Here is a 23014-nt window from a genome sequence, read left to right as displayed (position 1 = left end):
CATCCTATCAGGAGGCATAGGGTATTGACTTGTCCTGTTATTGACGATGTTAACATTGATCACTTAATTAAGGTAGTATCTGGCAGGATTCTTCACTGTGAAATTACTGTTTTTCCCTTTGTAATTGATAGATATCTTATAGGGAGCTGTGTTGAGATTAGATAATATATCGTTTTCTATCAAACTTTCAACCACTAGTTTTATTATGTTTTGATGATACTTGCCTGAAATAATTATTACCAGGGTGGTTGCCAAAGGGTGATTTTCTAATTTCTTTACTACATTTATTATTTGGAATTATATTCTAACAAAGAGCTTTTCTTTCTCTACTACTTATTTATGTCACTAAGGACTGGTGTATTTTAATTTTATTCTATGGATTGTAATCTACTATTCTTGTTTCTTTTGTTGCTCAGATATTCCTCATGTGACCAGTGGGAGTCTCTTCAAGCTGCCTCCTGTGTCCTTTAGACATTCTCCCATCATTCTTAGAGCATTTCCTTATTTTCTGGCACCCCTAAAATACATTCTAGTCCCTAGCCTGGGGATCAGCCATCTCTTCAAGGAACCCTGGTTCCTTTTATTGGAGCACTAGCTATTGGAGTGTCATTGCATCTAGGTCCCTTCTGCAGACAGAGCTAAGGAATATACCTGTGTATATATATTTACACACACATATCTATTTCTGCATCTCTCTATATTAAAGAACTGAGCTTATATGGTTAACTCTAATTCCAAGCCTTTCCTCTTTTCATATTTGTAACTTCTTTTTATGAGAATAAGTGACCAAACTGTCATTATCCATAATATATTTACTTATTTGCTCAATCCTAGTATATACATAAAGAAGCTTTATATTTTTGTATAAAAACAAATATCTAAGTAGAGCATAATATTTATATATTTATGTTGTCTTTAGGTCAAGGAGAGTCTGTAATTAAAGTGTTGTTTTTCAAGAGTTACTTAGGGTTAATCCTTTTCCTCCAGCCCTCTTCAGTGTGTTTATGTTACTCATTTCAAATACGGTTAGGTACATTTGTTCGTGATTCATTTTGGGTTCTTTTCTCCTATTATTATTTTTTCTTCCTTCTTCCTCGAAACATGGTTTTAAAAGAACTGTACAAAAGTATAGGATAGATTGTTAGAGTATTGAGACATAAAACTTATGGCTTTTAATTGTGTTTGATTTTTTAGGAAATCATTTACTATGTCACAGTAGAACAAATATGTGAAACTTCCTGCCAATTTGTGAACAACTTGCTCAGAAGTTCTTCGATGCCATGTTCTGTGGCTTGCATCAAAAAAGGAGTTTGTCTTCATGAAGATTCCTAACATTGGTAATGTGATGAATAAATTTGAGATCCTTGGGGTTGTAGGTGAAGGTAAGTTTAACATTCCTTGAGTTTTTGAGCAATGTCCAATTATATCTACCACCAAAAAAGTTAGTAATTCAGGTCCTGTTAATTTAATCTATGTAAATTCTGGCATGTGCCTAAGAGTAAACTATTAAAAATAAAATTACTCTTAAACTATTGAGTCTTATTCTCCAATTAAAAGTTAATAACATTTTAAATCCATTAAAGTTGAATAAATCAGGGATTTCTTAAGGCTGCTTTCATTTCATTCTTTTCATGAGGAATCATGCTTTCTTTAGTCTACAGTGGTTTGGTTCCATTTTATTTTTATATCAGCTAGGCTTATTTTGAATAACTTGAGGTTTATTTGCGTACGTTTTATTTAATACATGGTACATAAAATGAATAAATAACTTCTATTTGTCTTTGAGAATGACAAACCATATTTTATAAAATCTGAGGCGCACAACTTGGTCATATTTTAACATCTTTGAAATCAAGATGTGTGTTATAATCAGTAGCATGTCATGGTTTAATTGGCAGCAATTTTCCTAGTAGTACTTAAAATCATGTTCATAATCAATGACATTGATTTAATGAAATATGGTAATTCATCTTTCATAAGTCATCGTCATTTTTCTTAGTAATTTTTGCTCTTGACTAAAGGTAACTTTATGGACATTTTGATAAATGGCTCTGCTAATGGGATAAATGATTATAATTATAGCATTTATGTCTTTAAAGCAAAAGTTACAAACATTTCTTATTTCAGAATTTTCAAATAAGTTTTGAATTTCAAAGGAAGTTTTAAAAATTTACCATTGTGAACAGCAAAGCTGTTTTAGATTTTGATATTACATTGTTCAATCCTTTTCAAATAAATAGAAACAATTAAAATACAGTCTAATCATTGGGTGTTTGCTTCAAGGTCTGAAATCGAAACCATATAGAAAGAACAAATCTTTTTTCCTTCACCAGTCAGCTCCTTTTTTCTTCATTGATATTAATTATGTAAATAAAATTTATCCTTAATATTTTATCTACTATCTGTTTTATAATAGTTGCCTTATTTTTTTATTTGTCTTCGCCCCCCCCCCCCCAAAAAAAATTACAATTAGAGACTTATGCAATAAAGCTGCTGACTGGAGGAGGTCAGCTCATAGGGTAATAACAGGGTTAGAATATTCCAGATTTTGGGCCTAAGTTTTTCTGGATCATAACCTTGTTTTTCTTAGTATACCCATAAGTGATCATCTTCTCAGGGATTGGCTCAGATTAACTAAAACTACCAGACTGTTATAAATAAATCGGAATATGTTAGTTTAAGTTATAGTCAGAACCATCATTGTTATGCTTTTTTTTTTTTTTTGGTAAACTATCTCAGATGCTTTTTGGCTAAGAAATACATACATGTTAAGGAAATTGAAAACTGTCAAGCAAACTCTATATTCTGGTAGCCTGGAGAATGCATTTTCACCCCCTAGAAAAACTGGCATGGGCAGTTACGTAAGGATTGCGTGATTGCCTGGTGATTGTGGAGCTAAGTTGGATGGCTGTAATGGCTGGTCCCTTCCTAACTATGATAAGATTCATCCATCTCCACCAAAGTTGGGGAGACTTGTCTGGTTCCCTAGACGCTATTGGAGACCTATTTCCCAATTTCATGTCCCCGAAGTCCCCTTCTGATGGATGCATGCAGGCTTTGCTTGTCTGTTAAGTGTACTTGACATTTCTACAGACTTCGGTTATCATACATTACCTTCTGATTCTCCTAATTAGATTTTTTACAACGTAATTTTAACTTCAGTTTCCTGGGCACTTTGCTGTCAACTCTGTGTTCTGCCTCTAAGGAAGTAGTTTATCACCCGGATAGTAGGATAAGTAACCCAAAAGGTATGATGCATCTCATCAAAATATACCAAGGATAGTAGGAGTGCTTAGCTATATATAAATGGACAGCTTGGACAGCTCGTGGCCTGTGCCCTTAGGAACTGAGTCTTTATGGCAAAAAATGTAGCAACTCTACTAATTATTAACTGGAATGCTGAGGCCTGTACTATTTTGCCAGTCAGAAAAGACATTCCAGTGTCCCCAAAGAGGATTTAACTGTCTCCTAGGACAGAGAACATATTTGGTAGGCTTCATGCTTGAGCTTACTATTGGGAAATCATTAGCTCTTAAGTTTTACGTTCCCTAGAATCTTTTGAATTAATTTTCATTTACTTTTTTTTTTTCCCTCTGTGGTAGCTCTTATGTGCAGATCCCATGCTCAGACATGCTCGTGTGCATTTTGGGTGTTTTCTGTTGAGTTTTAGATGTTCAGCTTTATTGCATTTCCAAGGGGAGAGATCTGGGGACGTCTCTCACTCCGCCATATTTCTGACGTCCTCATTTACTCTAAAGTTCTTATGTCCAGAAAATTTTAAGCTTAAATTTAAAAATATCTCAAGTGAAATTTTCTGTAAAAAGAAATATTTAAAAATACGTGTTGAGGAAACGGGTTGCTTATACTCTTGCTCTGTTTGTATGTGGCCCATCGCATTATCATGGCCAAATAGTGTCATTTTAGGAATTATTATTGTAATGTATACTGATAACCAATGTTAATATAATAGAACTTCAATTTCTACAAGAGCTATAGTTTGTATACCTGCTCCTAACTGTTTACTTCTTTTTTATTGTAGGAGCCTATGGAGTTGTACTTAAATGCAGACACAAGGCAAGTACATGGTTTTTAAAAAGAAGAAAATAATTTTATATGTTTAACTGTTTTGGAATTAATGTAGTATGTGGGGGCATATTATTAAAATTGTCTGGCTATGATGATGATGTTTAATAAGTAGATTTAATATGTGAACCTAGAGAAAGGAGGCTACTTTTGGACATCAAGCTTTAGCATGATTAGGTAGGTAGTCATTAGTTCTTTGCAATTATGTGCTATTTTTTCAGCAGACCCATTTATAGGTGAAAAGCTGCCTAATGAGAAGAGAAAAGGTGATAGAGAAGAAATCAAGGTAGTGATGTATTTAATTTATGTTTGGGTACTTATGAGCAATAAAGAATTTCAGTCAGTCAGTATTTTTCATGAAGACCCAATAATTTAGATTGCTTGGTGGATCTGAATCCATATTTTGAAGGATATAGTGGATAAGTGTTTGGTTATGAAATAGGGCTTGAAATAATAGTGTATGATTATGATTATTGACTATAGTTGATCACTCTTGAACAACCTTGATATGAATCTTATGTAGATTATTTGACTGTGATAATAACCACCATTTATTCAGGTAAGTTATTTCACATTTCCATAGCTGTTGCTCAGTGGTGAGCATGTTTTACTCAATAATTTAATATTATTTTATATTAGTTTCAGGTATACAGCATAGTGGTTAGACATTTATATAATGTACAAAGTGATCCCCCTGATAAGTACCCACCTGGCACTGTAGTTACTACAATATTATTGACTACATTCCTTATGCTGTACTTCACAAATCTCTTCTTTAATTCAGGGGATTTTCTATTCTTGAAATTGAGTATTCATATTATTTTATGTTAGTAATAGTTATGTGAAGATCTCTGCCAATAAATCCTCAAAAAAATGGTTTGAATACTATTGTTTCTTGATTCAAGATGATTAAGAATTTATAATAATAAATATAATAAAAATAAATTTAGTATCTTGAATACCTCATTAAGAAATGTTACTGCAGTTTGAAATTAAGCAAATGGGAAGTTCCTTAATGAAATGCTATACTTTTAATGAGTTGCCTTGAGTTACAGTAAATTTCTGAAGCTTAAAAGAATGAAATTCCTGGGCGGATATTACTCAGGGGAAATAGATTGTTAGTGTCCAAGTTAAATTTGACTCTTTTATAAACATCATACCTCTTTTTGTACTATGGCTCTGTTTATACAACATAGCAAATGGAAGCTTCGGTTCTTAATCCTTGAGTTTTAGAACCCAAGGATTTCTGATACATAATGCAAATCTTCCAACAGTATTTTCTCTGTCTTTGTCACACTTCTTCTGGTGACCTTTTCCCCCTGCTTTTTTGACATTATCTAAACTCTCCTGCCTCATATGTAAAAAAAAGTTTCTTAGTTGAATATTTGATTTTATCTTTCCATATATTTGGTTTACTCTTTTATTAAAAGATAACTGAGGTCTGGTTTGCACTGTACACGTTAATGCTGTAAATGAGATTGCATCTAAAAAACATCTCTTTTTACTGCCCTTCACTAAATGAGAGACTCACAGACCAGCTCTCTCAGTATTGTTGCTTTTTCCTTTCATGCATCTAAAAAGATATTGCCGGATGGAAAATTTAAAGCATAAATTAGTACCTAACTCAAAGTAATAAAAATTCATTTTAGAACCTGCAGCTGTTTAGTCGTTAGACTTGTTGTAGTATATCCTTTTTTTCAGCCAGCATCAGACCTTCACATCTTTACCCCATTACCCCAAAATAGAGAATTTGATGCTTGTGGTAAGATTGACGCTTCAGGATCAAATAAATGGATTACCATGAAATCTTATGTTGTAGTTCAAAATGGATATAATCCTTTCTATGTACCCATTATATGTAAAATAATCACGCCCATGTATTTTGCATCTTTTAAAAATTTAATGCTTATAAAAATGGTTGAATTCTTTAAAAATGTATGATCACTTATGCATGGGTCTGTATGATCACTTATACATAAATTTGATCTCTGAGAGGGTCGGCTATAGGTGTATGTATAATCAAATAATTCCTAGAATATTGAATATTTGAGCAAATATGAAAGAAAGTTACCGTTTTACTATGTGTACTGTTACAAGAAATTTAGAAGTCACCTTTATAAAAAGATGCATCTTGTTTTATCGTGAACACAGTGCAGTGTTGTTTTATTCCAGGCCATAGACCATTCTTCTTAATTTACGAAAATAAATGAAAATTCATTTTAAAAATTAAAAAAGAACGTAACGGTACTCTCTTTGACAACTTCTGTTTATTGTTATATTTACACATTGGCATGTATATGAAAACTCTTAGCAATGACTTTAGCTATTGATGGCGCTTTATGACTGCTCACATTTGGAAGAAGTTCTGGCTTGGGCCTTTACCCTGCACATGTACATTGCTGACTTTTTTTTATTGGCAGGTCTACTTTGAATTGCTTATGAGGGGTAGGCATGCTTTACCACACACTTTTTCTTTGCAGAGGCTTAAAGAGGTCATCATTACAAAGTAGGGAGAATGGAATGGAGTTAAATAGGGAGATGAGATTAGAACTTGAGATAAGAGAGGTTATGCAGCCAAGTAGAGAGAGGTTGTGGGGTGGTACTTGTGAGCCTCAGACAAGGAAGTCCCGGTTCATGTAGCTCCTTTCCCATGGCTGGGATTGATCTGTGAGAAGTTTCTGTTTGTTTTGAAGTAATAGCTGACATATGCTCTTGAGATAGACCTAGTTATACAAAGCCATGAACAACCCAGTATTGGGGTGCAGCCTCTAAGTATTCAATAAATAATAAAGTCGTCTTAAATTACAGAACCACAGATGAGGGACACTGTAGAGAGCTGTTGCAGTGTAGTGGGTCCCTTAGAGGATTAAAGATGATCCCTGGGATTTGTGGCAAATGAGAAAAGTGTTTGGTATCATTTATCTGATCGAAAACTTATAAAAGGTGTATAGGTTTGGAGGGAGAAGTAATGAATTTGGCTTTCATTATAAAGAATAAAATGTTATCAGAATACCAAATCTGATATTAATACCACATATTGAGCATCTATTATATGCTAGGCACTCTACTGGATGTTCTACATTTTATCCCCACCACATCCCCACTCTTATTTCCATTTTTCAGATGGGAAAACTGAGTCACAGAGAGGTTATGCAACAGGGCCAAAATTATGCAGCTGATGATGTGGTTCGAACTAGGCTTTGATCTAACTCTGGAAATAGCGAACTTGAGCATGAGATGGAACTGTGAAATGATGTGAACTCTCCAAGAGGGAGTGCAGAGCAGAGCGAAGGGCTTATTTAAAATGGTCAGACTGAAAGGAAAAGGGAGGCCCACCCCTCGAAAACAAGGAAGAAAGATTTTTAAAAGTGGTATTCACCAACAGTGTAAAAACCCATTTTATTTAACAGCGCTATTTATTAATGCCCCCTTTAAGTGAAACAGTACATTAACACCAAATTGCAAGAGATTAAAGAGAGAGAGTAGATAGAGAAAATCTGGATTGTGCCATTTTTCTCTTTTGAAATTTGGGAGATTGAGATTACGATTAGGAGTAGTAGGAAGAGCAGATCTGAAATATTCGCTAGTGAGGTATACCCATATTTCCCCCTATTAAAAGGCATTCTTTGGCTGTTTGCTATTACTTAATATTCACAATTTGTCTTTTGCTATAAAGCTTTGTTTTTAGCAAGCATCACACATTTTGAATTAGCGATTCCTTTTTTCTTCAGATTAATTTTGTTTTTCCACCAAAAAATCTGAATGACAATTTGGTTACTTCTTTTCAAAAACTGAACTATTTTAAGAAAATACTTGACGAAAAGTCAATGAGCGAATCATCGCCAATTTAACAGATTATTTATAGTCTTCCATCTCAGACCACATAGTTATTTTCTACTAAAACAAAATTAACTTTCACTTTTTCACGTTTTTTTCCCCCACATTAAATAAAACAAATGTTTTTCTTTAATTTTTAGTTTTAGGTTTTACACATGAATTGAGTTTTTAAAACAAAGCTTAAAGATGAGTCAATAACGAGAAACTGAATATATGGGATTAATTATATTATTTATTTTATCATTACTTTCATCCTTATTTAAATAAAAATAACATGTGGTTTTTTGCTTCTTGTATGCAAAATTTCCAGCATCTGAAGAAAATTAAAGAGAGGCTTTGGGCTTTTCATAAAGATTGTCAAAAGCCAGGAATATTTCAATATTGATTATTTCATCATAATCATTTTTTAAGCAATTACTCTGTCCCAAATGACATTAATGTACTGTAGATTATAGAGATCAATGAGACATCAAAGTGAAACTGGACTCCAGGTCTGAAACAAAGATAGTAGGAACCATTCATGGAGGAAACCTCTCTCTCCTCTTACAGAGGCACTCACATAAAACCGTTGCTTCTATGTCATTTCTTCTCTTGACCCAGTTTTTGTTGCTGATCCAGTTAGTTGTAGAACAGTCTCTGGAACACTACAGATGTCTCACCAAAATGATACTTCTTTGTTTTATAATATTTTGTATTTCCAATTCTGCTAGTCTGTCGATATAGGAAAAATGACCTGCGTTTCTGTTGTCTTATTATCAATAAGAAATAATGGCTCATGTGTCAATTTCCAGGTGAATCTGACTTATTTAGAAGAATTTGGGACTTTTGCAGGCTTCCTGGTTGCCTTTATCCTATTCTGGATTTGTTTGTTTGTTTGTTTGTAAATGAGATAAGGGAGTGGTCATATTAGAACTACCCAGTACTAGCTCTGCATACATTGTCTACACAGAAGACTTTACCTCATTCATTTTTCTTACGGTGACTCATTTCTCAGTTCCTAAATGATCATATCCCCCTCACTCTATCCCCTCACCCGTTGCCCACTACCCAGTCTAGAGGATGAGTTGGCTGGGAGTACTAGATGGACTTTAATGTCCCCTTTTCTGCTAATCATAAAAATATAATTAGTCGAAGAAGATAATGTTCTTTCTATACCTTCTTAAGATGAGTAATTTCATTAGTCTCTAATGATGTCTGTGCCTAAGAGATTTATAGTAGCTCTTTAATGTGACTTTCAAAACTTCAGGATCAAAAATGAATGTGAATCATTTTTCTATACAGGTCTGAAATATGTATTTACTGGTAATAAAAGAAAAGGAACTGATCGACAAATGCCCATATAGTGGACACTTAAATTTTTGTGTTTTTTATTTTTCAATTACAGTTGACATTCAACATTATATTAGTTTCAGGTATACAGCATATTGGTTAGGCATTTATGTAACTTATGATGTGATCCCCCAATAAGTCTAGTACTCACCTGACACCATATATAGTTCTTACAATATTATTGACTGTATTCTCTAAGTTGTACTTTACATCCCCATGACTATTTCGTAACTGCCAATTTGTACTTCATAATCCCTTCGCCTTTTTCACCCAGCCCCTCAACCCACCTCCCATCTGGCAACCATCAATTTGTTCTCTGTATCTATGAGTTTGCTTCTGTCTTGCTTGTTCGTTTATTTTGTATTTTAGATTCCACATATAAGTGATATCATATGGTATTTGTCTTTCTCTTTCTGACCTATTTCACTTAGCGTAATACCCTCTAGGTCCATCTGTATTGTTGTAAATAGTAAGACTTCATTCTTTTTTATGGCCGAGTAATAGTCCATTTGAATATATATACAATCTTCATTCATTTATCTTTTGATTGGAGCATTCAGTCCATTTGCATTTAAAGTAATTATTGATAGGTATGTAGTTATTGCCATTTTATTGTTTTCTGATTGTTTTTGTACTTCTCTGTTCCTTTTTCTCTTGCTCTCATCTCTTATATATTAATGACTTTCTGTAGTGTTGTGTTTAGAAAACTTTTTATTTCTTATATATCTCTCATAGATTTTTGGTTTGTGGTTACCATGTGCTTCATATATACTAAGCTGTGTTTAGAGCAGTCTGTTTTAAGTTGATGATCCACTTAAGTTCAAACACATTCTAAAAACACTATTATTTTAACTCAGCCCCCCTCCACATTTATGCTTTTGTCATTATTTTTTACTTTTTTGTGTGTGTTATAATTTCACATGACCTTCCTATTTTTGCCTTTTAACCTTCATACTAGCTTTAGTGTTGGCTGATCCACTGCTTTTATTAGTGTTTGCCTTCGTCAGTGAGAAAATTTGTTTCCTTTGTGGTATTTTCTTGTTCATATTTTTTATTTTGATTTGTTTTCCTTCTTAAAGAAGTCCCTTTAACATTTCTTGTAATACTGATTTGGTGGTGATGGGCTTTACTATTTCTTAAAGGTTTGTTTCATAAGTTAAAGCACTTTAATTAAAGAATAAAATTAAAAAATTTTTTTCTACCTCTACTTAAAGCTCTGTGTTCTAGGCTTGACATTATAAAGTGAAATTCAACAAGTATCTGTCTAAGAAAAATCTATTGTCTACAAAATGTCGGGCACTCTGCTAGGCACACAAAAATCAGAAGTAATTCCTATTTTTGAGGAATGTAATGTAGTATGTATAAATTAACAAATATAAGATCATATTTTTATTTGTCAGGAAGCTTAAAATATAGTTCGGGAGAGGTAAATTTGGGAAAAGATTTTAGTTGAAATGATAGTGTGTAACTTTTCCCATTTTTTTCAATAAATTCTCCATTAAAATCTGCTTAGGAACAAACTCATATCAGTAATAAAGAAAAATAGCTTTCCATTATTATCTTTAAAATCAGTTTGTTGATATCCACAAAATAGCTTGCTGGGATCGGGATCACATTGAATCTGGAGATCAAGTCGAAAATTGACATCTTAACAAGATTGAGTCTTCCAATCCATGAATACAGAATCTCTCTCCATTTATTTAGATCTTTTCTTTCTTTCAAGAGTTACATAGTTTTCGCATACAGATCTTGCAGATATTTTGTTAGATTTATACCTGAGTACCTTCTTGTTTTCTTTTTCTTTTGGTGATAATGTAAATATAATTGTGTTTGTTTTAAATTCTAATCGTTCATTGCTAGTATATAGGAAAGCAATTGACTTTTGTATATTAATTTTGTATCCATCCTGTGATCTTGTTAAATTACTTATTAGTTCCAGGTGTCTTTGTTTTATAGGTTTTGGGAGGATTTTCTTGATAGACAATCATGTCATCTGCAAACAAAATAGTTTTATTTCTTCTTTCCCAAACTTTATTCCTTTTATTTCCTTTTCTTGTCTTATTAGTTATGACTTCCAGTACAATAGTGAATACAAGTGTGAGAGGGGACCTCCTTGTCTTGTTCTTGAGCTTAGTGGGCAGATATACAGTTTCTCGCCATTAAGTATGATTTTAGCTGTAGGTGTTTTGTAGATGTTATTTATCAACTTGAGTAAATTCTTTCTATTCCTAGGTTGCTGAGAGTTTTTATCACAAATGGATGTTAGATCTTATCATGCCTTTCTACATCAGTTGATTACGGCCATGTGATGTTTCTACTTTAGTCTTTTGATGGTGGTAAATTACATGAATTGATTTTAGAATGTTGAACCAGCCTTGTACACCTGGGATAAATCTCACTTGATCACTATTTATACGTTGCTGGATTTGATTTGCTAATATTTGTTGAGGATTTTTATATCTGTGTTCATGAGAGATGTTTGTCTGTAGTTTGCCTTTCTTTTAATGTCTTTGTCCGGGTTGGTATTAGGGTAATACTGGCCTCGTTGAGTGAGCTGGGAAGTGTTCCTCTGGTTCTGCTGTCTGGAAGAGAGTATAGAGAATTGGTGTAATTTCTTCCTTAACTGTTTGGTAGAATTCACCAGTGAAACCATCTGGGTATGGGACTTTATTTTTTTTAAAGCTTATTATTAGTTATTGATTGAGTTTTTCCCCATATAGGCCTATTCCAATTATTATTTCTTGTGTAAATTTTCGTAGGTTGTACCTTTCAAGGAATTGGTACATTTAACTAAGTTGTCAAATTTGTAGGCATATCTTTGTTCATTAGATTCCTTTATTATCCTTTTAATGTCCATGCGATTGGTAGTCATGACTTTTCTTTCATTTCTGATAATTTGTCCCTTCTCTCTCTTTTTCTTAGTCTGGCTAGAAGTATCAATTTTATCAATCCTTCAAAGCAGCTTTCGTTTTCATTGATTTTCACTATTGAGTTCTCATTTTCAGTTTCATTGATTAATGCTATAATTTTTATTATTCTTTCCTTCTCTTTGCCTTAGGCTTAAGTTGTCCTTCTTTCTTTATTTCCTAAGATAGAAGCTTAGGTTATTGGTTTCAGGCTTGTTTTCTTTTCTAATATATGCATCCAGTGCTATGAGCTTTTCTGTAAGCACTGCTTTTAGCTGCATCACAGAAATTTTGATTTATATTTTCATTTAGTTCAAAATATTTTTAAATTCCTCTTGATTTCATCTTTTACCTATGTGATATTTAGAAGTGTGTTGTTTCATCTGTCCACATTTTGAGATTTTCCAGCTATCTTTTTGTTATTGATTTCTAGTTTAATTTCCATTTTGGTGTGACAGTATGCTTTGTTTAATTTTTATTCTTTAAAATTTGTTGTGTTTTATGGCCCAGAATTTGGTCTGTCTTGATGAATGTTCCATGTGAGTTTGAGGAGAATATGTATTCTGCTGTTGTTAGATGAAGTATTATGTAAATGTCAGGTAGATCCATTTGATTTGTGGTGCCTTTCAGTTCACCTAAATCTTTACTCTTTTTTTTTTTTTGCCTGCTGGCTCTGTCAGTAACTGAAAGGGGGGTGTTGAAGTCTCTAACTATAATAGTGGATGTATCTATTTCTCTTTGTAGTCCTATCATTATTTGCTCTCTTGTTTGGTGCATACGTATTAAAGATTGTTATGTTTTCTTGGAGAATGTATCATTTGGTAATGCCCCTCTTTATCCCTGATGATGATTTTCCTTGTCATTTATTTCACTTATCCAGGTGCTATAATCAGTGACTGCATTGTTACTGTTATTACTTTGAACCATTATCTATTAAGAATAGGAAAAATAGATTTTATTTTACTTTTATTTATTCCTTATCCAATATTTTTTTTATATGGGTAGATCTGACTTTCTGACATATCATTTTCCTTCTCTGAAGAACTTTTTAAAACAGTTTTTAGTACACAGGTCTACTGGTTACAGAGTCTCTTAGTTTTTGTTTGAGAAAGTCTATTTCTCCTTCACTTTTGAAGGATAATTTCACTGAATACCTTCTAGGTTTTTCTTTCTTTCAGCAGCAAAGATGTCAATTCATGGCATCTGACAAGAAGTTGGATGTACTTATCCTTGTTGTCTATAGGTAAGGTATTTCTCCCTCTGGCTTCTTTCATGATTTTCTCTTTGTGTTTGGTTTTCTGTAGTTTGAATAGGATGTGTTTAAGTGTACTTTTTTTTTTTTTTTTTGGGTATATATCTTGCTTAATTTACTCTGAGCTTCCTGGATGTGTGGTTTGGTATCTGTCATTAATTTTGGAAGATTCTTGGCCATTATTCCTTCAAAACTATTTCCTCTCCTTTGTCTCATTTTTATCCTGGTATTCCAGTTACACTTTTTGTAGTTTGCCCCATAGTTCTTGGATATTCTGTTCTACTTTTTAAAATTCTTTTTTCTCTTTGCATTTTAGTTTGGGAAGTTTGTCGACACATCTTTAAATTCACTAATTCCTTCCTTTGCCATAAGCAGTGTACTGATGCATCCATTAAAGGCATTATTATTTTTTTCGTTATGATGTTTTTGATTTCTGGCATTTTCTTTTAATTCTTCCTTAGAGTTGTATATGCTTACATTACTCATCTGTTCTTGCATGTTGTCTACTTTTTCCATTAGTTCTCTTAACATAGTAATTCTAGTTATTTTAAACTCCCTACCTGAAAGTATCCCTGATAATCCCCAAATCTGTGTCATAGCTCAGTCTGGTTGTGATGCTTGCTTTGTCTTTTCAGACTGTGTTTTTCTTGCCTTTTAGAATGCTTTTTAATGTTTTTTAAAAGCCAGACAGAAACTAAGGTAAATAGTCCTTTAGTGTAAGGTTTTATGTTAATTTGTTTAGGAGCCGGGCTGTGTTTAATGTTTGTTGTAGGTGTATGTGCCAGAGGCTTCCGTTTCCTCCAGTGTCTTAATTTTTCTTTTTCTTTTTCTCTCCGGTTGTCTTTGGGTTTCCCTAAGAACTCCTTTTGAAATAGAATCTGTTTCCTGCAACCCTTTCACTTGTAATTCACTGTTACTATACTGGAACCCTGGTGGCATGTGGTGGAGTGTGGGGAAGGGGAAGTGTTCTTTACTTCTTAGCTACCCCCCCACCCCACATCCCCTTCCTTTTAGGTGAAATAAGAAGGCTAGAGGCGGCTTTAGTTGGCTAATTTTTCCTCTTCCAGGACAACATATAAGGCTCTGGTAAATTTTACCTTGGAGTGTTGGCCTTTGTTATAGAGAGCATTCTGGGCTTATTTCAAACTGTTATTTTCCCCTGGGCATATTTCAAAAATGGTTACTTTCTCCTTTCTTTTACCCAAAAAGGAGAAGACTTCTATTGCATCTTCACCCTGAGAGTATTTCAAAATTGCTATTTTTTTCTTTTCCTCTTGTCCCAAAGGGAAGGAGGTCATCCTTGGACCTTCACAGTCAGAACCTGGTGAGGCTCCTGGAGGTAAAGTCACAGGAGTGTAGAGGCTTTTCTAAGATCTGACCCCCAGCAGTTCTTACTCGCAAGCCTTTATGAAATTACCATTTTAGTTTTCTTTCTAGCATATTCCTCCAGCACCTTCTGTTCCAGGTAAGCTGATCTTGGATGTGAATCTCTATATTTGCCTCTCTCCAGATTTCAGGAGTTCAGTTTGCTCTGTCATCAATTCTCTGATAAGCCTAGGAAGAGTTACTGATTTTCCGTTCATTCAGGATTTTTTCTTGTCCTAAGGGCCAGAATGGTGATGTCATCCAAGCCCTTTACGTGTTGGAGCTGAAACCTGAAGTCTTATATTTGTATTTTAAAATTGGAAATATCTTGTCTAGTTTAAAAATGTTTAGCAGGAGGCTTTACTGTTTCCTATGAACCATTTGCTTAGCTGAGATGACTCATTCTCAGTTATTTTCATCCATTTGAATCTCAAATATGTGTATTTTCAAACTGCTTAGTAAGAACTTTTTCAGAACAAAATATAGGAAAACTTAAGAATTCATGTAGTTCTGTAAAAATGCTAATAACTTTATCCTAAATTAACTAGAATTATTGATTTTTCTCCCCGCTACCACCAGAAGTATTTTTTGCTTTATCAGATACTGTTAAAGAAGTTTTGGGGATTATTTTCTTTAATCTTCACTTATTATTTTACCCCGCTTATTTTTAAAGTAACTCAGTTTTCTAAGGTGCTTTGAAATCCCTGGAGACTAAGCACTGTTTAAATTTGAAAAACTAGTGAGACTGAATGCCTAAGTCTTATGCTGCCAAATGGTTTATTTTCAATTAACCTTAGAGAATGTAGTAATTGTAAACTATAGATCTTGGTGACTTTAGCTAAATAGTATTACTTTAAGAATACTATGTGATAGAGGACAATTTGGCTCAACTGTGTTACTAAAGCAACTGAGAAACTGTGTACTTTAAATTCTTATAATTTGATTTCTTGCTAAAATATTGCATTTGGGGAGACTTCAGTTCTTATCCTTGGAGAAGAGTTGTAACCAACCTTGGGAGATGGTGACACTGTAAATTGCATTAACCTTGCCCCCTGTTATGTTTTATTTTAAGTTTTCTCTTTCTCACTGAATCCACTGTGAGGAACAGCCATTAAACCAAAAAACAAATTAGCTGCATGGCATTTAAAATTGCTTATTAATTGGCAAACTCACATTTTTAATTTAAGAAGTATTTTTCTCTCTTAATTTTCCTAATTGTTTAAAATGAATATCTTTGGGAATTAAAGATTTTTTTTGAAGAGAGAGAATTAAAATATTAAATATTATGAATGTTATTTTAATATACTAAATAAAATTTGTTTTAAAAATGGAGTCACTGTATTGAAAGGATTTGGTCGAAATGATTATTTTTTGCCATGAAATAAGAAAGTAGCCGTGGTTCGTTTTAAGGTAAGATCCATCTGTCTAGCATGATCTGAAGTTGAGGCAGAAACCTTTCCCTAGGCTTTTGCTTAGACACATTTCTTATAAAGAAATGGAACTGCCAAAGGAAATAGAGAAAGAAGAGGGGGTCTTCAGTAGTGGTGCAGTTATGTGTTGTGTTAGGTTCTACCCACCCTCAACAGAGAGGTGGATCATATCAGTATTGATCCTCCTGAAATTAAAAACAAACAAACAAACCTACCTCTAAATATAATGACATCCTAGAAGAATGGACACTGTGTCAATATTTTAGCCTTAACAGAAAAGCTTCTGTGTGCTAACAATTTTAACAAGATAATCGTCCACATTCAGTACATACCTATTTAACTTGAGGCCCCTATTGGCAGGGACTTGACTTCTACTTGCCAGATAAAGAGAGAGCAGCAGCTCTTCTTTTTTTTTGTCCTGATCTTGCTACTTCCTGCTAAGTACAAGGGCAGCTACCCTTGCAAAATTCCCCTTCATTTGTCATAGCGTTCAGGACCACGGTGCCAGTACTGATTGCCTGTTCCCCTCTCCAGAGACCCTCAGGACCAGTCCCATGATTTATTGACATCTTCTTTTACTTTCTGTCACCTCCTACTGTGCAGCCCAGTTTCTGACAGGCCACGGACTGGTACCAGACTGTGGTTGTAAGTAAGGGGTTGAGGACCCCCTTACTTAGGCCAACTCCTTGACAGGGTTCAAGCTTACTCCACCACTGGAGGGAAGGTGTGGCTCTCAGTCCTTTTCATTTTCTGAGTCCTGCTATTGGGGACAGAGGTTGAGTCAGCCTAGGATGATGAGTATTTTGCCACTTGACAGCCTGGTTGTGAACATGTCTGCTATGATAAGTCCGTCCCAGTCTCTCGTGCGCTTCTGGGTCTTGCAGATCATTTGTCTGTTCCCTTACTCTTGTACCTAGCAAATGTGTTCAATGTGATGCGAAAGGAAGAGGAGGAGCTCAAAGTTGCCCAAACTGAAGGTGTTAGGGTGTAGATGCACTTGCAAAAAATGGAAATGGAAGTCAGGTTCAAGTAAGGCATTGGAAAACATGGCAAGGTGAAAAGGAGATGGGGCCTGATGCAAATCTAATACCGTTAGTATCTTCAAGTCTGTTTTCAAGGTAGCCTGCCTGCTGATCCAGTGGTACATGTATGGATTCAGCCCAAATGCGGTTAACACTTGCAAATAAGACCCCTGCCACATCAGGTGGACTGCTTCCTCTCTCACCCTGCAGAGAAAAACATCTTTGCATGCTGGTGGTGTCCTTGGCATCTCTTGGCATCTCTTGGCATCTCTTGCCTTGAACATCATTGAGCTATTCTCTGTCTTATTCAAGGACCTTAAGGACCATGCAAAGGATCTGGAGAGTGAGTCTTACCATGATACATCTGATCAGCCGAGCCCCTCCAATGGCTCCTCACCAACTCTTCCTCTTCTACCATGTCCCCTTCCAGGGACAAGATGGTTCCTGGGGACAGAAACAGTTTTTCCTGCTGCAGTTACAACAAATAAGGAAGCGAACGAAACAGTGCTAATTACAGTGCATAGCAAGACTGAATGAGGCAGGCAGGAAGCATCATTTCTAACTCAGATGCACAGCTTTTTGATTTGCCTTATGATAAGTAAAATTCTAAAAACAACAACAACAACAAAAAAAACCCCTGGCTACTGGGCATTAGCCATTGTAGACCAGCAAGCATTCTGCAGAGCCAACAGTCATGCCAGCAACAGTGTAATGACCTAGAGATGTAGATTCATGCTCAGTTGTTAAAGGAAGGTGCAGTAGAAAATGTACTTTTGTTCCAGTAGAGGCAGTACTCAGCAAGCTAAGTTGTGAGACTTAGAAGCCATTAGGCTGCCAGGGTTCTTTTGGGGTACCTGGGATAGGAAGGCGGGGAGAGAGGGATTAACAGAGGTACATATTAGTATTTAAAGAACTTACATTCTAAATAAAACTTGCCCTAGGTGATATGTAAGTAAAGCCTTTTTCTCTCCCATACTCCCCTAGAATGGTTCAGTGTACGTGAAAGTGACAGATATTTGCCACGTGTTGGTACAAGCAGATGCAGTATAAACTTGAACATAGATTTTAAAATAATGCACACACACTGTTCAAATCTGAACCTTTCTCATGGAGTTTGTGGAGTGGGCCCAAATGATGTTTACATTACATAATTCCTACTGTGAAAGTACTTTTTTTTTTCCCCCTAAACCTCCTACCCCATATTTCCTTTTATGGATACTGGCTCTATTCATTATGATTTTTTCTGTTTTGTTGAAAGATGTCACAAATGATTTCCTTTTTTGAAATGTAATCATTTTGAAATGATAGAATTTTAGTACAATAAACAGCACTCAACATGCGAAACTTAGAAATGCTTAGAGATAGGCTATTAAGTGTTCTTACATGAATTTTGCAGTAACTGATAGTTTTTGGCTTTATCCTACTTAATAAACCCTATTTAAAAAGTATTTCAGAACTTGTTCATTCTATTATGAATTTGGCAGTCTCTTGGGGTGACCAACATTTTTGGTGTTTGTAATAAGATTTTATTTGGAATGCAGGATAGGTTAAAAGAGGTTCGAGTACCCATGTAACTAATTTGTTTGAAATATATACAAAAGAAATCTAACCATTTCTTCAAATGCCTTTTTTAAAGCTCTTCACAGATGATTGGTGAAAATCCTGAGCTTAATACTTGTTATTGCACGAGAGCTAGCTACATAAGCAGTTTTATACAATGAGAAATACTAATTTAACATTTCACATTAAGCAATTGTCATGTTCAGCTTTATTGCATGCAGTGTAGACCTAGTTCATCATATATTCTGAAGAGTGTTCTTTATTCATTGAAGTCTAAGAGAGCAACCCACATGTCTGCCTCCTCTGAGAGCTTCTGGCTGCACTGATCTTTCCTAGTCTTCTGAACTCTTCTTCATTGGTATGTCTTAATCTAAGCAAAATACACTAGAATTGAGTTCATAGAAATGGAATAGTGACTGTGTTGCAAAAGGTTTTAGTATTAGCATTTTTAATTATATTTAGCAGGATCACAGATAAACCCACTATCAGATGTGCAAAAAGCGTAGGTTCTTTTTTTCTTTTAACTGATCTACTCTTCATCAGAAGCTTCCTCCAACCCCACAGGGGCACCGGGGGAAGGAGAAGACAGGGACAACTTAAACCATAACCTGCCAATCCACAGCATCTTGCTCTGACAGTTTAAACAGTCTCATTTGGGAAACCTGGTCTCTTCATTTAATGAAGAATCTTTTAGATTTCCTTCTCACAAGCCATTTTGTGAGGAATAACCACAATTTGACTAATGGGAGGTGTTTTTTGGGGGGGGGGGGCACTGCAAAATTTCTGAAACTTAGGAATCATTGAATACTGCTACCCTCACTTGCTGTTTCACATTCATTTTATTCGAAATGCATGATAGGTTGAAAAAGGTTTGAGTATTGCTTGCTTTACTTTTTAAAAATTTTTATCTCGATAATTGTATTCACATGCTAGTTGAGGAAATTATCTTCTATTCCTAGAGAGGTTTTTTTTTTAAATCACAAATGAGTGATGAAGTTTGTCAAATTCTTTTACCGCATCAATTGATACGATCATGTGATTTTCTTTACCTTGTTGATAACAGTTTTCAGATGTTGAATCAGCCTTGCATATCTGGAATAAATCCAACCATGTCATGGGATATAGTTCTTTTTATACATCATTGGATTTGATTTGCTAATATTTTGTTGAGAATTTTTGTGCCTGAGTTTCTGAGAGATATCAGTCCGTAGTTTTTTTTCTGCTGTCTTTGTCAGGTTTTGATATCAGCATATTAGTGGCCTCATAAATGAGGAGGTATTTATTTCCTTTTCTTCTAATTTCTGGAAAGGATTGTATAAAATTGGTATTAATTCTTCTTTAAGTGTTTAGTAGAATTCTCCAGTGAACCCATCCAAACACGAAGATTTATCTTTTATTGGAAACTTTCTTTAAATTGTAAATTCAGTTTACTTAATAATTATACAACTATTTAAATTGTTTATTTCATCTTGGTTAGGTTTGGGTAGTTTGTGGTTTTCAAGGAATTCACCTATTTAAGTTGTCAGATTTGTGAATGTAAAGTTTGTAGTATTTCCTTCCCTCTTTTCTAATGTATGCATCTAGTGCTATAAATGCCTCTCAGTACTGCTTTAGCTGCATCCCACATATTGTAGTATAATGTATTTTTGTTACATTCTATGAAATTAAAATTTCCTTGAGACTTCCTCTTTGTATGACGGCTGCTTTGAAACCCTTGTCAGATAATTCGAACATGTCTTTGTTAGCCTCTGTTGATAGTCTTTTCTCATTCATGTTGAGGTTTTCCTGGTTCTCAGTATAAATGAATTTCTATTGAAACCCAGACATTTTGGATATTATTTCATTAGACTTTGGGTCTTATTTAATCTTTTGTTTTATCTGGCCCCTTTGACACTGGAGGGTGGTGCCAGATAGGGATGGCAGTTTAATTTTCTCACTCCGCGTTCATTGACACTTACTGGGGAGTGGCTCTTTGTTACTGGTGTGGGTAGGGGTTCGGCATCCCTAAGGGCTTCCGTTGACCACCCTGGCTACGAGGAGCACGAGTGCCTGGTTATTACTCCCTAATGCCCTCCACTGACACTACCTGGCAGAGGGTTAGACACGTTCCCCACTCTGCCTTTGCTGGTGTGAGTGGAGCCACAGTTTCCACTATTTCATTTGGCTGGAGTAGAATGGTTACTGTCAAGTTTCCATCTTGCTACATTGCTCCTTTCCTGGTCTTTTAGCTCAAGAGACCAGGCTTTTATTAGGGCTGTTTTTTTTTTTCTCTGCCGATGAGTGTTTCTGGGTTGCTTGATGAAATAGTTTTATTAGGATTGCTTTAAAATCCTTGTCAGATAATTCCAACATGTGATTCATCTTGGTGTTGATGTCTCTTTCTTGTCTCATTCAAGTTGTGACTTTCATGGCCCTTGGTATGATGGGTGATTTTTGATCGTATCCTGGTCATTTTGGATATTAGGAGAGTCTGGAGCTGTTTTACTCTTGTGTTTAGCAGGCAGCCTCTCTGTTGAGGGATAGCATGAGGGCCAGGTGTGTGTGTGTGTGTGTGTGTGTGTGTGTGTTCAGCCTCCCGCTCGGTCCCGGTGACAGCACCTCCACAGAAGTGTTGCTCTTGCTCTTACTGCCTCCTTGCAGACGGGCGGCATGGATGTTCAGCTTTTCGCTTGACCCTGCTAACACCTCCCCAGCAAAAGTGGACCACTGATTCACACTGCCTTGTTGCCTCTGCTCCATCCTGTAGACACATCCCCAGCAGAGGGGCTGAAGCACTGTGACCTGCTTCTGCGCGGGGTTGGGGAGCGGGGGTGGAAGATCGGCTCCTGACCAGACCGCCAATACCACAGGCTGGGAATGGGCACACCGCCTGCTTCTGCTGGGCAGGGAGTGGAAGATTAGCTCCCTGCTCAGCCCCACTGACAGGGACAGTACCAAGCGGAGGAGTTGAAGCACTGCTGCCTGCTCTTGGAGGGAGGGAGAGAGAGAGAGAGAGTGTGTGTGTGTGCGCGCGCGCGCGCGTGTGTGTCAGCGTGTCTTACACACTTAGCCTCCTGAAACCTCAGGACGGTGATAGTGTACTTCTTCCATGGATGTTTTCCTGGGGTGGGGTGAGTGTTGCCTAAAAGATTTCCTGTCGTTCGCCCATCCTTTTCCTGGCCTTTCGGCTGTGCGAACAGGCTTTCTTGGCACTTTTTAGTATTTGCCTCTTGTTGCTTCTGGGGTGGAGGCTTCAGTAGCACCCTATTGGGAATACATGGGAGACAGTGAGGAAACCCAGGGACCTCACTGCCGTGGTGCTGCTCAAGTCCCGGAGTCCCGGGGCAGCCGTCCTCCTGTCCACTCTGTCTGCCTGCGCTTCCTTGTATGTTCTGTACAGGGCTTTTTAGCGTTAAGAGGAAGGATCTGGGAGGACTGGGGCTACTTCGTCTTTATCAAAACTTGAAGTCTCCACGCGTCTGTGAAAATTCTGTAAACAGCCATTTATATGATGACAACATCAGTTCATTCTTCAAATATGCTATGTATCAGGTACTGTGGTTGAGCCTTGGAACTGTAGTAGAACTGAGGCAGTTCTCACGTTCAGAGACCTCACAGTTTTGTAAAGTTCACAGACCTGGGGAATCGATTTTAATTTGCCCATGATGCTCAGGTAGAAAACACGATTTTTTAATTTTAGAAATAAAAGGAAATCTAGCTCCATATCCCCCTGGCTTCTGGAGCCCTTTGCCGCCTGTTAACAGACCAAAGACTCTCTTGGTTTGTGAGGTACCAGGCAGATGAGCAGACAGGCCGACAGGCCAGAGGCCTAGCCCTTTGTGCCTTTGTCGTTACCATAGTTACCATGACTTGTTAGGGGTACCATGGAGCCTTTTGCCAGGAGCTGCCCTCTGTGGGCACTGTTTCCCTGGCCCCAGCCCTGGAGGCTGTGGAGCTTAGTGATCAGTCTGGAGGACACCCATCTGCCTCATGCAGCAGCCGGGACCTGGGGACCCACCCAGTCCTGGAGAACCATCAGCTCTTGTTGACAGCCTATTGGACGGGAAGTTCAAGTCTACTCCCTCTGTGAGTCTGAACTTTATACTAGTGAGGACTGTTAGTTCTCCCCAGAGGCGGGAGAAGCCCCTCAGGGACAAACCCCATGCTCCCTGAGTTCCTCTGGAAACTTGCTTTGGTGATTTGGGAACACCCCAAAGCAGAGCATGTTGAACTTCCCGGTGGTACGAATGA

The 23014-nt window shown here is 36.2% G+C and overlaps 1 protein-coding gene and 1 pseudogene across 7 annotated transcripts in view; both read left to right on the top strand.

The window, feature by feature from the left end:
- CDKL5 (cyclin dependent kinase like 5) overlaps positions 1–23014 on the top strand; it is a 146938-nt gene that overhangs the window by 49953 nt on the left and 73971 nt on the right. For all 7 annotated transcript variants that reach the window (XM_006911629.3, XM_015589165.2, XM_015589164.2 and 4 more), the window contains exons 2-3: positions 1195–1382; positions 4040–4074. In XM_006911629.3, coding sequence (XP_006911691.1) covers positions 1319–1382; positions 4040–4074 — 99 coding nt within the window. In that variant the 5' untranslated portion in view covers positions 1195–1318. The remainder of the gene's footprint in view (positions 1–1194; positions 1383–4039; positions 4075–23014) is intronic.
- On the top strand, positions 10539–17952 carry LOC102894393 (annotated as a pseudogene).

This window comes from Pteropus alecto, unplaced genomic scaffold (assembly GCF_000325575.1).
Source record: "Pteropus alecto unplaced genomic scaffold, ASM32557v1 scaffold23, whole genome shotgun sequence".
Lineage (NCBI taxonomy): Eukaryota > Metazoa > Chordata > Mammalia > Chiroptera > Pteropodidae > Pteropus > Pteropus alecto.
Note: the sequence above shows the minus strand (reverse complement) of the source record. Positions and strands in the feature narration are given on the sequence as shown.